This window comes from Lissotriton helveticus, chromosome 6 (genome assembly GCF_964261635.1).
Source record: "Lissotriton helveticus chromosome 6, aLisHel1.1, whole genome shotgun sequence".
Lineage (NCBI taxonomy): Eukaryota > Metazoa > Chordata > Amphibia > Caudata > Salamandridae > Lissotriton > Lissotriton helveticus.
In genome coordinates, this window is record NC_136067.1 from 184,339,204 (window position 1) to 184,353,847 (window position 14,644).

The 14,644-nt window shown below is 41.8% G+C and overlaps 1 protein-coding gene across 1 annotated transcript in view; it reads left to right on the forward strand.

Annotated features, from left to right (window-relative positions):
• Positions 1 to 14,644, forward strand: part of PKHD1 (PKHD1 ciliary IPT domain containing fibrocystin/polyductin) — a 1,769,028-nt gene that overhangs the window by 91,867 nt on the left and 1,662,517 nt on the right. Inside the window, exons 10-12 of the mRNA XM_078647366.1 lie at positions 1,280 to 1,369; positions 2,808 to 2,898; positions 6,022 to 6,164. Of these exons, the coding sequence (XP_078503492.1) occupies positions 1,280 to 1,369; positions 2,808 to 2,898; positions 6,022 to 6,164 (324 nt within the window). The remainder of the gene's footprint in view (positions 1 to 1,279; positions 1,370 to 2,807; positions 2,899 to 6,021; positions 6,165 to 14,644) is intronic.

The following is a 14,644-nucleotide window of genomic DNA, read 5'->3' on the forward strand; positions in this document are numbered from 1 at the left end:
ATGTTGTTCTTATCAGATAGAACTCAAACAGTTCACCTAGGCAATTTTAAATCTGCAACCTTTGTCTTGTCTTATGGGGTGCTGCCGTGCTCCTTGTTGAGCCCTACGCTTTTTAATATTTATGTTTCTGAACTGGCACCTCTGATTAGAAGTTTTGATCTAATTCCCACCTCTTATACCGATGATACCCAGTTGCTTATCTCAACAGTAGAGAAGGATGTTAATTATTCTATCAAACTTCATGACAGTATGATCACTCTGAGCAACTGGATGAGTAGGCACTGCTTGAAGTTGAACTCAAGCAAAACTGAAGTGGTGTTGTTTGGAAATCTCTTTCCACTATGGTCGCCATATTGGTGGCGAGACACCCTTGGCCCACCCCTGTACCAGTAGCCAAAGCTAAAAATGTGGGGGTCATCATAGATGAGAAACTGAATTTTAAGTCCCAGATTTCTAAGGTGTTGTCCTCCTCATTTCTCACCATTAGCACTTTATGTGAGGTTCACCCATTTATCCTGAAAAATAACGGAAAAACGGAATTGACCTCCCTGGTTTTATCAAAATTGGATTACTGCAATGGACTATAAATCAACCTTCAATCCAACCTACTCAGAAGACTGCAAGTGGTACAGAATGCCGTCACTAGACTAGTTCTGGATGTTCCCAAATACCAGTCCATTAGGGCAGGGATTCAGGAATTGCATTGGCTGCCAGTTGGCCAGCATATTAAATTCAAGGCTCTCTGTATCGCACATAAGGCACTTTACAGAGAAGGCCCACAATTTCTTTGGGACTCTTTCAGCTGGTATTCTCCAAATAGACCGTTACACTCGGCCAATGTCTACATGATGCCCACCTCCAGATTTAACTGAGGGGGGAGGAGCTTCATCTACAGTACCATCAAGGAATGGTACTCCCTTCCACTTTCTCTTAGGAGGATTTCCTTCCTGCTTGAGTTTAGGAAACTACTCTAGACATGGCTTTTTAGAAACTAGCCTTTTCTGACACTGCATGTGAACCGGAAGCGCCTAGACACCCACGGGTATTACTGCGCTATATAAATTGGTACAACATAACATAACATTAGTCTTTCTTTCATTTTCATTAACTGATAAGTTTGATTTAAGATTTATTTTTGAATTTAGAAAATATGCAACTTCTACTGTTTAGCCCCTCTTCTGTAGGGTTCAGTAAATGACCATTTCCCATTGTTTAATGTGCATATGTATGCTTGTTGTTTTATTAACATTTACTTGTAATAATTTTTCTTTCTCATCAGATGCTAACTCTAACTGGTGCAGGGTGGTCTATCCTTTCTTGGGACAATGTATCCAGTTGCTTGATACCCTTTAATGCAACAGCTCAACAGGTGTGTAATGTACATGCAATGCTAAAATTACATCCAAACTGAATGAGACAAGATTGAGTTCACCATCATTTGCAACACTGGTTAACGCCATTTCACTGATCACCAGAGCTCTCAAGTTTCCCAGATGCATTTGTGAGTAACTCATCCAGGTTTATTTTGATTTGCATTCTGGTTCTTTTGTAGTCCTGTTTATCCCATTACAAATCAGGAGTGTAAGTCCCAGAATGCACAGCAAAAATCTAGACTGGATGATCTACTCCCATGGAACTGGGACATGTAGGGGTTGGGATCCTCTTTATGAGGGCCTGCATGTGCCCAACTTAGACAGGAAGAATACTGCCAGAGGACAAAAAGTAAATTTTAAGAAGTAAGAGGAAAATGTGATACAACATTTTTAACCTCTAAGGCTCTGAATAAAGTGGATTCTGAGTGATATGTCTTTCCAGACCCACAATTATTGGGCCCCTTCTAACCGTAGGTCTCGAAACACTGGGCCTGGTTTTACTGAGTAGGAATTAGCAGCTGATAAAACCTAAGCTGCCAAGGGTTTCTGGCTGAGATTTAGTCCAGCCACCATCAAAATCCTGTCCCCTCCCGACACCAACTGCTGACACCCTTTACCTCCTCATCCCATTCTTCCCATCCAACTCTATTGCATTAGCAGTAAGTGCCCCACACCAGAGGAAACAGCCCAGGACAGACAGCAATCCTCCCCAACCCACAGACTGCATCCTGAGCGCATCGCCCTGCCCCACTGTCGCAATGTTGCCAGCAGGAGAGAGCAAAGCTGCTGAATAAAGGAACATACCTGGAGCTGATAGCACCTCAACCAGCCTTGACAATGGAACTAGTAAATGCTCCAGCCAGATTGAATGCAAGGGTCCATTTTGCACTAACAAAATAGCGCCAAAGGCCAGGAGTAAGTTGGGGGGTTAAAATACTTACGTCCGATAGCACATTTAGCAAGCTTGTGTGGCTGCGCCCCGCTCACTATTCATGTTCTGTTGCATTAGCCATAATTCCTAGTGCAAAATGCATCCTTGCATCCAATTTGGATGGAAAGGGGCATTTTATTTATTAAGAAATAGCACTAAACACAAAACAACTCTTCTTTCATAATTCTTCTGAATCTTGCGAAAATCCTGGATAATTCGGTGGGATTACCACACACAGAATTACCCAAGTTACCCTCACCCTTAGTGGGGAGCAGCAGGTCCATGTTTCTTATCTATTAATTCCATTCCTTGTTCTTCCCCTATAAACATATGGCATGCTGCTCAGATGTCAACCACATCAAGTTAATAGGTGTCAAAATATGAAGTCTCATTTTCACTGCTATGGGCGTTTTGGTGAATTGAAATCCTTCATCCATGATCCCTACTGCCAATTTGTTTCATTTTAGGAAGGTAATTTGAAGAGCCCTGTTTTTCTTTTGTAGATTGAAAATGCAATAGAAGAAATTCTAGCAATAAAATGTGTCTCATCTTCTATGTCTGCTGCAGTCCTGCTGAGAGCAAATTTTGAAAAAGGTACATTGCATTAATTTTTATACATATATTGTATGCACTGCTATTCGTAAGTGGTTTACTCTTGTGCCATAAATGTGATTTCTGAAGTAAAGAGACCAACAAAAATCCTTCCAAGACCAAGGGGAAACCTACTTTACCAAATCAAGTCGTTCTTGCATAGTAGTCAAGTTAAAAATAAATTGTGAAGTTATGACCATGAAGTAATAAGTTATCTGAGAGCTAAGGGCTGCCAGCGTAGTATATGAGGAGGTGAGGTTGAGATGAGGAATGAAGAGGTGAGAGACAATTCAAGTAATACTATATGTGGGTGATACAACCACCACTCTGAAGGCCATGTTGAAATTATTTTACCTCTGACAAAAGAACTATCTGTGTTTATGGAAGGCACCTGCTATGACAAGATAAGAATTCACTCATGCATATGTTTTTCGCTTTTGTTTGCGATTTTTGCCTATTCTTCACCAAGTTGCTACCATATGCGCACCCCTGACACCGTCCTGAGGATGACCTTGGCCTAGTTTGCCCTTGGTCAACCCCTCGTGAACTCGTGAACGGTACCTTTTCATTGTGGCCGATCATGTTGGTGTGGGCCGATCGTGGCAACTGTCGTGGTTGTGATGTGAAGCGTAGTGGTGCGGCATGCAGTGCCCTCAAGGCGCGGTGCAGGCAGCGGTTGGTGGCGGTCATCCAGCGGTGTCGGTGACACCAGGTCTGCGGTGCGGAGTGAGGTAGTCCTCGTTGCGGTGCTGACAGGTCACGGTGCAGGCAAAGTGCTTGTTGCTGGGTGCTAGATTCAGTCAGTCCGGACTCCGTTGTTAGATGAGGTGGTGCGTCATGAGACTTACGAGTTGTGCCCCCGTGCCACGGTGCGGTCACGGGCGTCAAAGTCAGCTGGCATCGACATCCTCCGTGAGACCAGAGTGGCAAAGTGAAGCAAGAAGTGCAGTGTGTGGTGCCCACAGGTCATGGTGCAGCCAGCGGCTCAGTGGCAGTGGCAGTTGTCATTGGTGAGACCAGGGCTGTGGTGTGAAATGCGGCAGTGCCCTCTGGGGTGCCTTCAGCGGAGTCGGTGACAGAGTTGGCTGCTTTCCCCCTCTGTGGCAGCTGAAACTGCGGTTCCAGAGGCGGTACCCAGAGGTAGGTAAAGTTGTTGCTGTCCCTGAGACTTTGTGAACCGGAGGCAAGCTCTATTTCAAGCCCTTGAAGATACTAAGCACAAGTAAAGAAAGTTTAGTTCAGTCCTTTCCCTGCCCAATGTACAGGCAGCAACTACAGGTCAAACCACCAAAACAACCACACATCAGCAGGGCAGTACACCTCCTAGCAGGTCTTTCATATCTTCTTCTTGGCAGGTTCCTTGATCCAAGCAAGGTAAAAAATTCTGGTGTATGGGCCCCAATGTTTATACTGCATTTCTCTTTCTTCTCTGAGAGAGTGTCTGTGCTTAGTCCAAACCAGTTTGGTCCTTTCCGGCCCAACTTCTCGGCAGAAGGTGGAGACAGCATTGTTGAAGGCAGACCAGGCCCATTCAGGTGCAAGAGTTTTGGGTTAAATCCATTGTTCTTTTGCTCACCATGCCACCCCAATTTAGACCCAGCCATATGCAAATCAGTCCTGACTCTGTGTCTCATGGAAACAGTCCAGACCTGCTAAGCAAGGTTCTCCCTGAAAACAGGCATCCTGGAACGGGTTTCTTGGTATTACCCTTCATCAACCAGGCTAGCTTGATTCCAGTGGCACAGTAAGCAAGGGACCCATGTCTGGGCATACCCATCCCACTTAGTGTGAAAAGTGCTACGCAAACAAATGAGGACTAATAGATGCATTTCTACATTCTAGGTTCAAGAATACTTAACTCCATTTCTCCATCTTCTCCCAATTGGAAGATATACTTGTAAGATTTTACAAAGTATTCCCCATTCTATCCTATAGGACAGATAGACTTTCAATAGTGAAAAATGAATTACACCGTATTTCTCTATCAGGACATGTTACACACACCAGTACATGTCCTGCATCTCACATACACTGCAACCTGCCCATAGGGACACTTTGGGACTACCTTAGGGGTGACTCACATGTAATAAAAGGGATGGTTAGGTCTTGGCAAGTGGGTGCACTTGCCAAGTCGACATGACAGTAAAAACTGCGTGCAGACACTGCAGTGGTAGGTGTGGGAACCATTATTAATGAGGTGAAACCAATGCCTTGACAGTGTTAACAATTGTATATGTAATGAATAAAGAGCTGTTTTCATCAATCATCGTCCAGGAGAAGGAAAGAGCTCCCTGACAGATAACACAGGAGGGGAGAGGTTGTGGTGCAGTGGCCAGACCTGCTATCTCAGCGACGCTCTGCAACTTCCTGTGATTCTATGCAAATCACTTAATCTCTTTGGGTGATAAATTGTTATATAAATATGCTACAATACTAAAAGGCAAAACTTTATGAAAATATAGTTCCACCAAAATGGATGCTAACAGTTTTTGGGATTGGAAAACTAATAAGAAAAGCATTGGTAAATGCAGGAAAATATGCTACAGCCATTACAAATGGAGGAAAACAATGAGAAGCCAGAAAAGAGAGGAGGCAGGATGTAACTTCCTTTTAAGCTTACATTAAAAACAATAGATTTCTCAAGCACAGCGCATGTGCTGTGCAGGTGAAACCTAAAAATGACAAAATAATGATGTAAAACTATCGCAAAATCTGCTGCATTATGACCCATAATTAGTCTTTTCTTGGCTCATAATTTACTCAACACTGCTGCATAATTTGACCCTACCCTGCTGCATAATGAGGATTACGAGTAAGGAATGCTTGTATAGTGTGTTAAGGCTTTTATTTATTGGAGCATTTTTCATGTTGAACTAAAGTTAATTACTGAATATTTGAACTGTTAGAAGAAATCAAACATTCAAATCTTTGTGTTTTACTATTTAAGCTAAGTGACAGATTGGTTTAAAGATATAGATTTTTAAATGTACATTTTACTGTGTATTGTGATGTGTAATGCAAGTCACTTACTTTACAGCTCTCAGATAGCTTAGACATAATCCTTACAATAGATTAGATTTTGAAAGTAAATATATGAAAGAGAGTATCGATCTGCTCTCCCACCAGGTCTGGATGCTGCTGGCACGGAGGGGCAGCTGGCCGCCTGGCCAGAGCCCTACTGTGGGCGTTTCAGCAGCCTGAAGCCGAGGCATCTCATAAAAATGCGGCAGTCTTCCGCACCGAGATACGATCTAACGAGGTACACTCATGTAAGTATCCTGTAGCCTGGCAACGCAGCATCTTTCAGAAAAATTGTTGAATTAAATTAATACGATCCCCTGCACAGAGATTTAAAGAGGCAATGGTCGAAAGATTATTGTAGGAAACTTGCAGTGTTTGGTGTCTGAACTCAGCAGCCCTAGCGGTATGGTGCCCTGTGTTGCCCAGCTGCACCCTTCAAGAATCATGCGGGGTACCTGTAATTGCAAAACTTCCTTTAAGCATGCTGGTGTGTTTTAGCTTGAGAGATGTTTTTTTCTCATTCTTTTGTAATACACTTGTCTTATGTAATAGAGGCACTCTGTTTTACGATTCCAGTGGTGTAGCCAGTGAGTCATGGACCCTAGTGCAAGGAAGGAAATTGAACCCTCCTGGCCGCTGTTTGAACTGTGAAATACAGTAATAATTAGGGTTTAGTGGGATCCTACGGCCTCTGGGCCCCGGTGCCACTGCCTTGCACCTGCTTCATCAATGGAAGCTACACCTCTGTTTTCTTTGCTATTTTGATTTATGTTGAAAGTTTTACCTCAAGTTAAATGTACAATTTAAAAACATTTCTCATACATTCTTGTTTTACATACTACATGCATTTTGATATATGTGTATAGACAAGTGTGAGTGTGTGTTTATATGTATCTGTATATATATATATATATTCACTGAAAAAACCACAGGTTATAGACCATATATAGTTAGGAATTAGCATTTAGAAAACCTTATTTTACTCACACAAAACCATTGAAATTCCATATATAGTTAGTTGCACTAACTATATATCGTGCACCCGCAATCCACTGCTGATGATGTCACATATTACATCATTCATGACATGGTCAGTGACATCACTGATGACATCACTGATGACATCTCAAATGACATCACTGATGACATCACTGATAACAACATCCAGTGATTTTTTGTTTCTATAAAGTTTAAATATGTCTTACATATTGAAGAATGAGTGGATGTGTAAGTGTCTGGACGAAGGATTTAGTAGGTGCATGACTGACTGTATGAGTGAGTGATTAAATGTGTCTCACTGACTGCATGGGTTAGTGACTAAACTGTCTTAATTTGTGCATCATTATGTCTGTTGTTCTGTAAACTGCTGCATGTGTTGATCAGTAGCTATATGAGTAACTATATGGGTTATTGATTGATTGCCCAAGTATTTGTATGGGAGACTGAGTGTGTGTGTGGCTAGCTGGGAGGTGTGTGACTCTGTGCAGATCAATCTGTACTTGTATCAATGATTGTATAAGAAGGTAAGTATGTGTTAGTATATGTTTGAAAATGTAAGGTGCTCTATGTTTAACTGTATAGACAAGAAAATGGAAGTGTCATTGATTCTTTACAGGACTGACTAGGTGTGTGAGTAACTCCATGGATGAGTGGCAGACTGTGAGTGTCTGTATAGGTGTATGAGTGCATATGATAGTGTTGTAAAGATGAGTGATTGTATGTATGAATGATTGTATGGGTGAATGAGTGAAGGTGTGTGTAGACGTAGCAATCAGTGAGTGCGTATGTAGTAACTAGTATTGGTGTGTCAATGGTTTCAAAAATTATACTCTCTTTTTAACACTGGGTGAAACAGAGGTTATATTAAAATGTGAGGAGATGCATTGTATTGTCACATGAATGATATCATCAGTGATGTGGTCATTGATGTCAAATGAGATGTCATCAGTGATGTCATCAGTGATGTCATTTGAGATGTCATCAGTGATGTCATCAGTGATGTCACTGACCATGTCATGAATGATGTAATATGTGACATCATCAGCAGTGGATTGCGGGTGCACGATATATAGTTAGTGCAACTAACTATATATGGAATTTCAATGGTTTTGTGTGAGTAAAATAAGGTTTTCTAAATGCTAATTCCTAACTATATATGGTCTATAACCTGTGGTTTTTTCAGTGAATTTTCAAGGTTTTGTAAATGCTAATTCCTAACTATATATGGTCTATAACCTATGGTTTTTTCTGTGAATTTCATTGGTTTTTTAACAGCTAATATCTGTAGCTGTAAAATGTATTCTTCTTTAAATCCAAAAATATATTTTATATGTTTATGAATAATTTTTTTTTTAAATATTTTTTTTTCTTCGTTCCCGCTTCGCGAATCGGGAAGCTTCCCGTTAGCTGACCTTGATGCCGCGAAATAGACCGCGAGCCGGTAAACGTTTCTTTACCGCAAGTGCCGCGTTAGAAAACAACATCGTGACGCCTCCCGTCCGCATGACGTTTCACGTTGTCGCGTGATACGTCATATGACGTGCTACGTTAGCGAACTGGTACGCGAAGCGAGTCGCAAAGCGCAGGTTTCTGGAAGCAAACCGGGAGGCCCTGCAAAGCGCTTAACGTAAACACAGCAAGTCATGTGACTTGGTAATAACACTTTTCATTGGTTCATTTCACTTTTGGTTTCCTAATGATGTAAGACTAGGTCATATAATCTAAAATGAACACTTTTGATTGGTTGAGAACTCTTGTTTTTCCCAAATGATGAAAATCCCTCCTTCTTTCCTCACTCTGACTTTCATCATTGTGAGAGAAAGACCCTTTGTGATCACTGAGCAATGGCTTCTTTAGTAGCTTCAGCTGGTGCTTCCCCACCACCTCCACCACATCCAAGGAAGAGTGGACCACCTGCTCAAGTTATAATTCAACAAGAAGAAGAAGAAGAGGAACAGGACGACGAGCACGAAGAGAGGCAGTTTTTGCCTGAGCAGCCCAGGACGTCTCACCGGAAAGAAAACTTCATTTGGCAATTTTTTAAAATTCCCAAAGGTCAGAAAAAAGTAAATGCAAGATACGTAACTTGCCTTATATGTCAAGATAGACTGTCCAGAGGAACCGAGAAAAAATACAGTTTCGGAAACTACACAATGCATCGCCATATGACTAGGTGGCATCCTAACAACTACAGTGCTGCACAGTTTCGGAACGACCTAGATAATCTCCCTATTATGGCCAGAAGATCTGTTGTACCGGAAGTAACGGGACCAGAGGGCAGGGAGATGGTGCCAAATATACAAATGAAATTTGGTGAAGTAAAACACACCTGCGTATTTTGCGATGGATTCATTTCCTACGGAGAAAAAAGCATCACTCTGATCAACAGAGCTATTGACTATCATATGCAAGTTTGTACGAAACGCCCAAAATAATAAATACTTCTTTTTTTGTTTTGTTGCTCCTGTTGAGCCCTTTACAATGAATCGTTTTCATTGCCCCCTCCAAGAAAAACCCAAAAAAATATAAAACTTCAGAAAAATTCAAAAAAAGTAAAAAAATGTTCCGAAAAATAATAAAAAAAATATAAAACAACAAAAACAATAAAAAAAAAAGTTCTTTTCAGAACTACCTCCCCGTTATTAAAAAATTGGTACAATATTTGGAACTGTGCCAACCTCTATTTCTCTTAGTTCGCTTCCCAGTTCGCTCGCCGGTACGCGAACTAGAAGCGAACCAAAAACAGTAAGTATAAGGGAAGGAAACAGACACTTATGTTAAAAGAAAGACAGCTATAGGGGAGTAAACTAGAGATACTATTACCCGTAATCCACTGCTGATGATGTCACATATTACATCATTCATGACATGCTCAGTGACATCATCAGCAGAGGATTGCGGGTTTTTTGGCAACGTGCCTTATCCACGGTTTAATAACGCTGCCTTTTGCTTTATATAAGTTTTCAAATTGTATGAAATATATACCAATAGGTCGTTATGAACCTTTAGGTAGTGCTTTTCTTCATGAGGTCTGGTCGCTTCCATACACATACAGATGTTTCAAAGATGATCAAGAAGTTTATCTGAATGGAGAGGAATGCACTGAGACGCCAGATCATTCACTAATGTGTAGGCACATACAGTTACACGGTTCATGCAACAAACACCGACCAAATATGGCTTGCGTGTTGCAAGGCACGCCAGTTCCTGCTATCATCCCCACGTTCAAGTTGTTGGAAAATGGTAGTTATTTGATGCTCAATAATGAAGATTGTTCTGAGTTAATTGAAAAGGGTCTGCACCTCTGTACGGGTGTTCGCTATGTGAAGCACGAAAGTTTCACGGGCCGAACTCAAGGCCACCTCTCTCTGAGACAAAAGAGCTCTTATTCTTGCCATGCCGTTGAAATCTGTCCCAAGGTTGGTATTTGTGGCCAGATTGAAAACTCCCTATGTTCATGTGTGGGAGGAAATAGAACATTTCTGCAGCAAATAACCCGTTCACTTACTGTTACGATAAAAGGAATACTTTTAATTCAGATTTGCCTTTCAATTTCAGCAAGATGGTTCCGACTATCTTTAACGCATCCTCCACAAAGACCCTGGCGCACTTTTTTAAAGTTGTTACCAGTGGTCTCGTGACTTCATTTGAGAAAATCTTTGGAGTCATCCCTGCTTCCTTTCATTCCATTTTCTCCACTCCGGTTCGTGGATTGGCATTTTTACTTGCATTACCAGCGGACGCTCTTGTGCTTTTTTACATTTTTAAATATGGATGTCCCTCCTATGCAACCTCCCACCCTGCAGCTGCTGACACTGTTCCGCAATCGCATGCTAGAATATTATGGCACAATGCCGTTGGCGATATTAAGCACGGCATATGGATTATCTTTTCGATTCTCCTACTTCACCTGTGTCCAGCCTGTATTTCACTGCCTGACCTGTGATTTCGATTGGGCCATTGATTTGTGTCTCTGCGGACCGGTTTCTCCTGACGTCGACTTTAATCAGCTGATGACTCCTATCATTACTCACGAGTTGGTTTGTCCTGGCGAAAGGATTATGGCTGTGGCATTGATGCATGGACTACTTGGTCCCTGGAATTTACTGGCGGCAGCACAGTCTTTCTTGGAACAGAGCTTTCTTGAAAACCCACCGAGCTGTCCTCTGATGGTGATAGAGGATCCGGTGCTGGGAGAGCACGTATGTTCTTTTCCGCTTTTAAATTGGATGGCTGAACTGTTTTCGGATGAAGACGGTGACTTCCTATTGGAGGCTGTTGCAGCTTATTTTGCATACACAGTTATGTCATAGACCTTTTTCATGTTTGATATGCTGAGTACTAGCATTTCATTGACAATTCATTGACTTATTTGTCAAGTTTTTATTATTTACCTTGCCTATTGGCCTAAGACTCGATAAAGTACTTGGCTGTTTTATTTTTCTTTAGCATTAAATTTTCCTAGTTTTTAATGCTTTACCTTGCGGACCGTCCACATATAAACTTGCAATCTGCTCTCATGAGATGGCACTTCTATTATCTTATTCAGTTCGTTTCCGGATCATGGGGAGGTGTCATCTAGGTCCTGGATATCTTTACACCGTGTTAAGTTAGCATGGGCTCATTACCGGTTTAAACGCCATTTTTCCTTTTTTGCAACTTCTGCACACGACACTTAGTTGTTGCTTTAGCTTTCTACCTAGTAGTTCATCGTGGTTTACATGAGAATAATATGTTATTGCTCTACTATCTGCTTTGCTTGTTAAACTATATCTGTACAGCGAGTGCTAAAGTTTCAAGAACAACACGATACAGAATTGTTATGAGGTCTGATCTCCACGACTTCATACTCATAACATAAGTGCAACTTCTGCCAATTCTGGGCATGAGGCGAGTTTTATATTGCTTTGCCGAACACACATACACAACAGTTGATGCGGTTCACATGAAGAGAGAGCTGGTGTATGCTGATGTGATTCCTTCAAATCTAAGACACTAAAGTATGGGCACGCCCTAAACCAACACAAAGAGACCTTCTTAGCAAATAATATAATATGTATATTAGGGAGGGTGAGATATAAGCAGCCGCGGGCCGTGGAGGGAGTTACGGTGAGGCAGGGAGGCGGGGAGGGGGAGAAGCAGGGTGGAGCCCTCTCTACCTTGCCCCTCCCCCTCCCCGCCTCCCTGCCCCACCGTAACTCCCTCCACGGCCCGCGGCTGCTTATAAGTGTTGCTAACTCTTATTCATTTACAGCATGTTAACATACTGTCACCATTCGCTTTTTATGTACTAGTAACTATGCTGGTAATTTTGCTACTGATAATATGTGTACTTCTATTATCTAAGATACTACGCCTGAGAAGACGGCATTAGTAAATAAACATTTCAAATACACATGTGTTCTTCTTAACTCCATGTTCTGGTTTCTAAGAAATATATAACGACCGACTGTTCATGAGTTCCACGTATCCTGAGGTACTATAAGTTCATATTCTGGATTGTCTAAACATTGAGAGTTTGTTATATCCAATGTGACACTGTACCTAGCTTGCTAAGGAGTTTTTGATTACTAACGTGAGTTTTGGGACACCCTAATTCGCCGAGGTTCCAATCCTCTGTCCACAGTTCTGTGTGAGAACAGAAACCCTGCGACAGGGGCACCCCCGACCCTTGCTGGAGCTTCATCACACTTGCGATACAACTCCAGCAATGCGCCACCTTTACGGCACAGATACATCACGCATCTGTGCTGTTTTTGCCCCATGATGCGCCGCATTGTAAATGCAGCACACCATAGGTGACGGAACAGCGGCACAGAATGACTAACACATCCCTGGTGATGCGCCAGTCATCATAAATGTATCCCTATGCTTCTTATCTTGTTAGAGATGAACCGCCATATGTATCATCAAAGTTTTTTGCATTTCCTAAATAGCGAACTTTAAGGAATAAATAGCGATTCTTTACCATTCCTAGTTTGCGATTAGCTATTTGCTAATTACAAATTACCCATTCATTTCCTTCATTTCCATAGGGCGGTTGGACTCACTTTTAGCTCGAACGGCTGAATAGATTTCCACGAAACTTGGCAAAATTGTAGGGACTGGTAGCCCGATGTGCCTTTGCTATGTCTCAAGATATATGCTCCAGTGGTTTTTACGAAAATTAACTTTGAAAAATATATATTGGGCTACATTGGCCTATATATATGTTGGAGCCCAAATGTAGCCCAATGTAGCCCAATGAAGCCCAATGTAGCCCAATGTAGCCCAAAGATGGCCGCCAGACACACAAAAAAACAAATGTAGCCCAAATATCAGCCAGATGTAGCCCAACTATAGCCCAGTGACAGAATGACCAATCAGCTTCGCAAACCTCCGTTACGCGAAGCGGAGCGCTGTTACAGATATATATCTTTTTTTGAACGTTAATTTCTCAAAATCCACTGGAGCACATATATTGAGACCTAGCAAAGGCACATCGGGCTACCAGTCCCTAATATTTTGCCAAGTTTCGTGCAAATCCATTCAGCCGTTCGATTATTATTATTATTATTTTTTTTTGCCCCGCGGGGCCCTTTTAAAACCTCCACATCAAACCTAGGGGGTCAGCGAGGATCTACTATGCCCCCTTATAGTTATTTCCCCCTTTGTTTTGACCTCCTCTTGTCTCTCGATCCTACCGAGAGACAAGATGGCGGCCGCTACGGACTTTTTGGAATGTTGACAGACGCCGGAGAACCAATCAGCTTCGCTTCACAAAGCTCCGTTGCGCGTAAAGTACGCGAACCGGAGCGCTGCCTGGTCCGCTGTTACAGATATATATCTTTTTTTAAACGTTAATTTCTCAAAATCCACTGGAGCACATATATTGAGACCTACAAAAGGCACATCGGGCTACCAGTCCCTACAATTTTGCCAAGTTTCGTGCAAATCCATTCAGCCGTTCGGGCTAAAAGTGAGGCCAACCGCCCTATGGAAAACTCAATGTTAAAAACACGTTTTGGGACCCCCCTTTTTCTCGGCCCCCCCTTGACGAACCCCCCCCCAAATTTTCAAGGGCTGCTCAGAAACAAAATGTGCCATTTTCCTGAAAATTTCAGCCAAGTCCGTCCACAAACGCCAAAGTTATTAGACATAGAATTTTCAAAAAACCCATAGAGAAAAAATCCTAACTATATATACCTACTGGCGACCGCCAGTAGGTAATATATATATATATATATATATATTCACTGAAAAAACCATAGGTTATAGACCATATATAGTTAGGAATTAGCATTTACAAAACCTTATTTTACTCACACAAAACCATTGAAATTCCATATATAGTTAGTTGCACTAACTATATATCGCGCACCCGCAATCCACTGCTGATCATGTCACATATTACATCATTCATGACATGGTCAGTGACATCACTGATGACATCACTGATGACAACATCCAGTGATTATGTGTTTCTGTAAAGTTTAAATATGTTTTACATATTGAAGAATAAGTGGATGTATAAGTGTCTGAATAAAGGTTTTAGTAGGTGCGTGATTGACTGTATGAGTGAGTGATTAAATGCGTCTTACTGAATGCACGGGTTAGTGACTAAACTGTCTAAAAGTGTGCATCAGTATGTCTGTTGTTGTGCAAGCTGCTGCACGTGTTAATCAGTAGCTATATAAGTAGCTATATGGGTTATTGATTGGTTGCACAAGTATTTGTATGGGAGACTGAG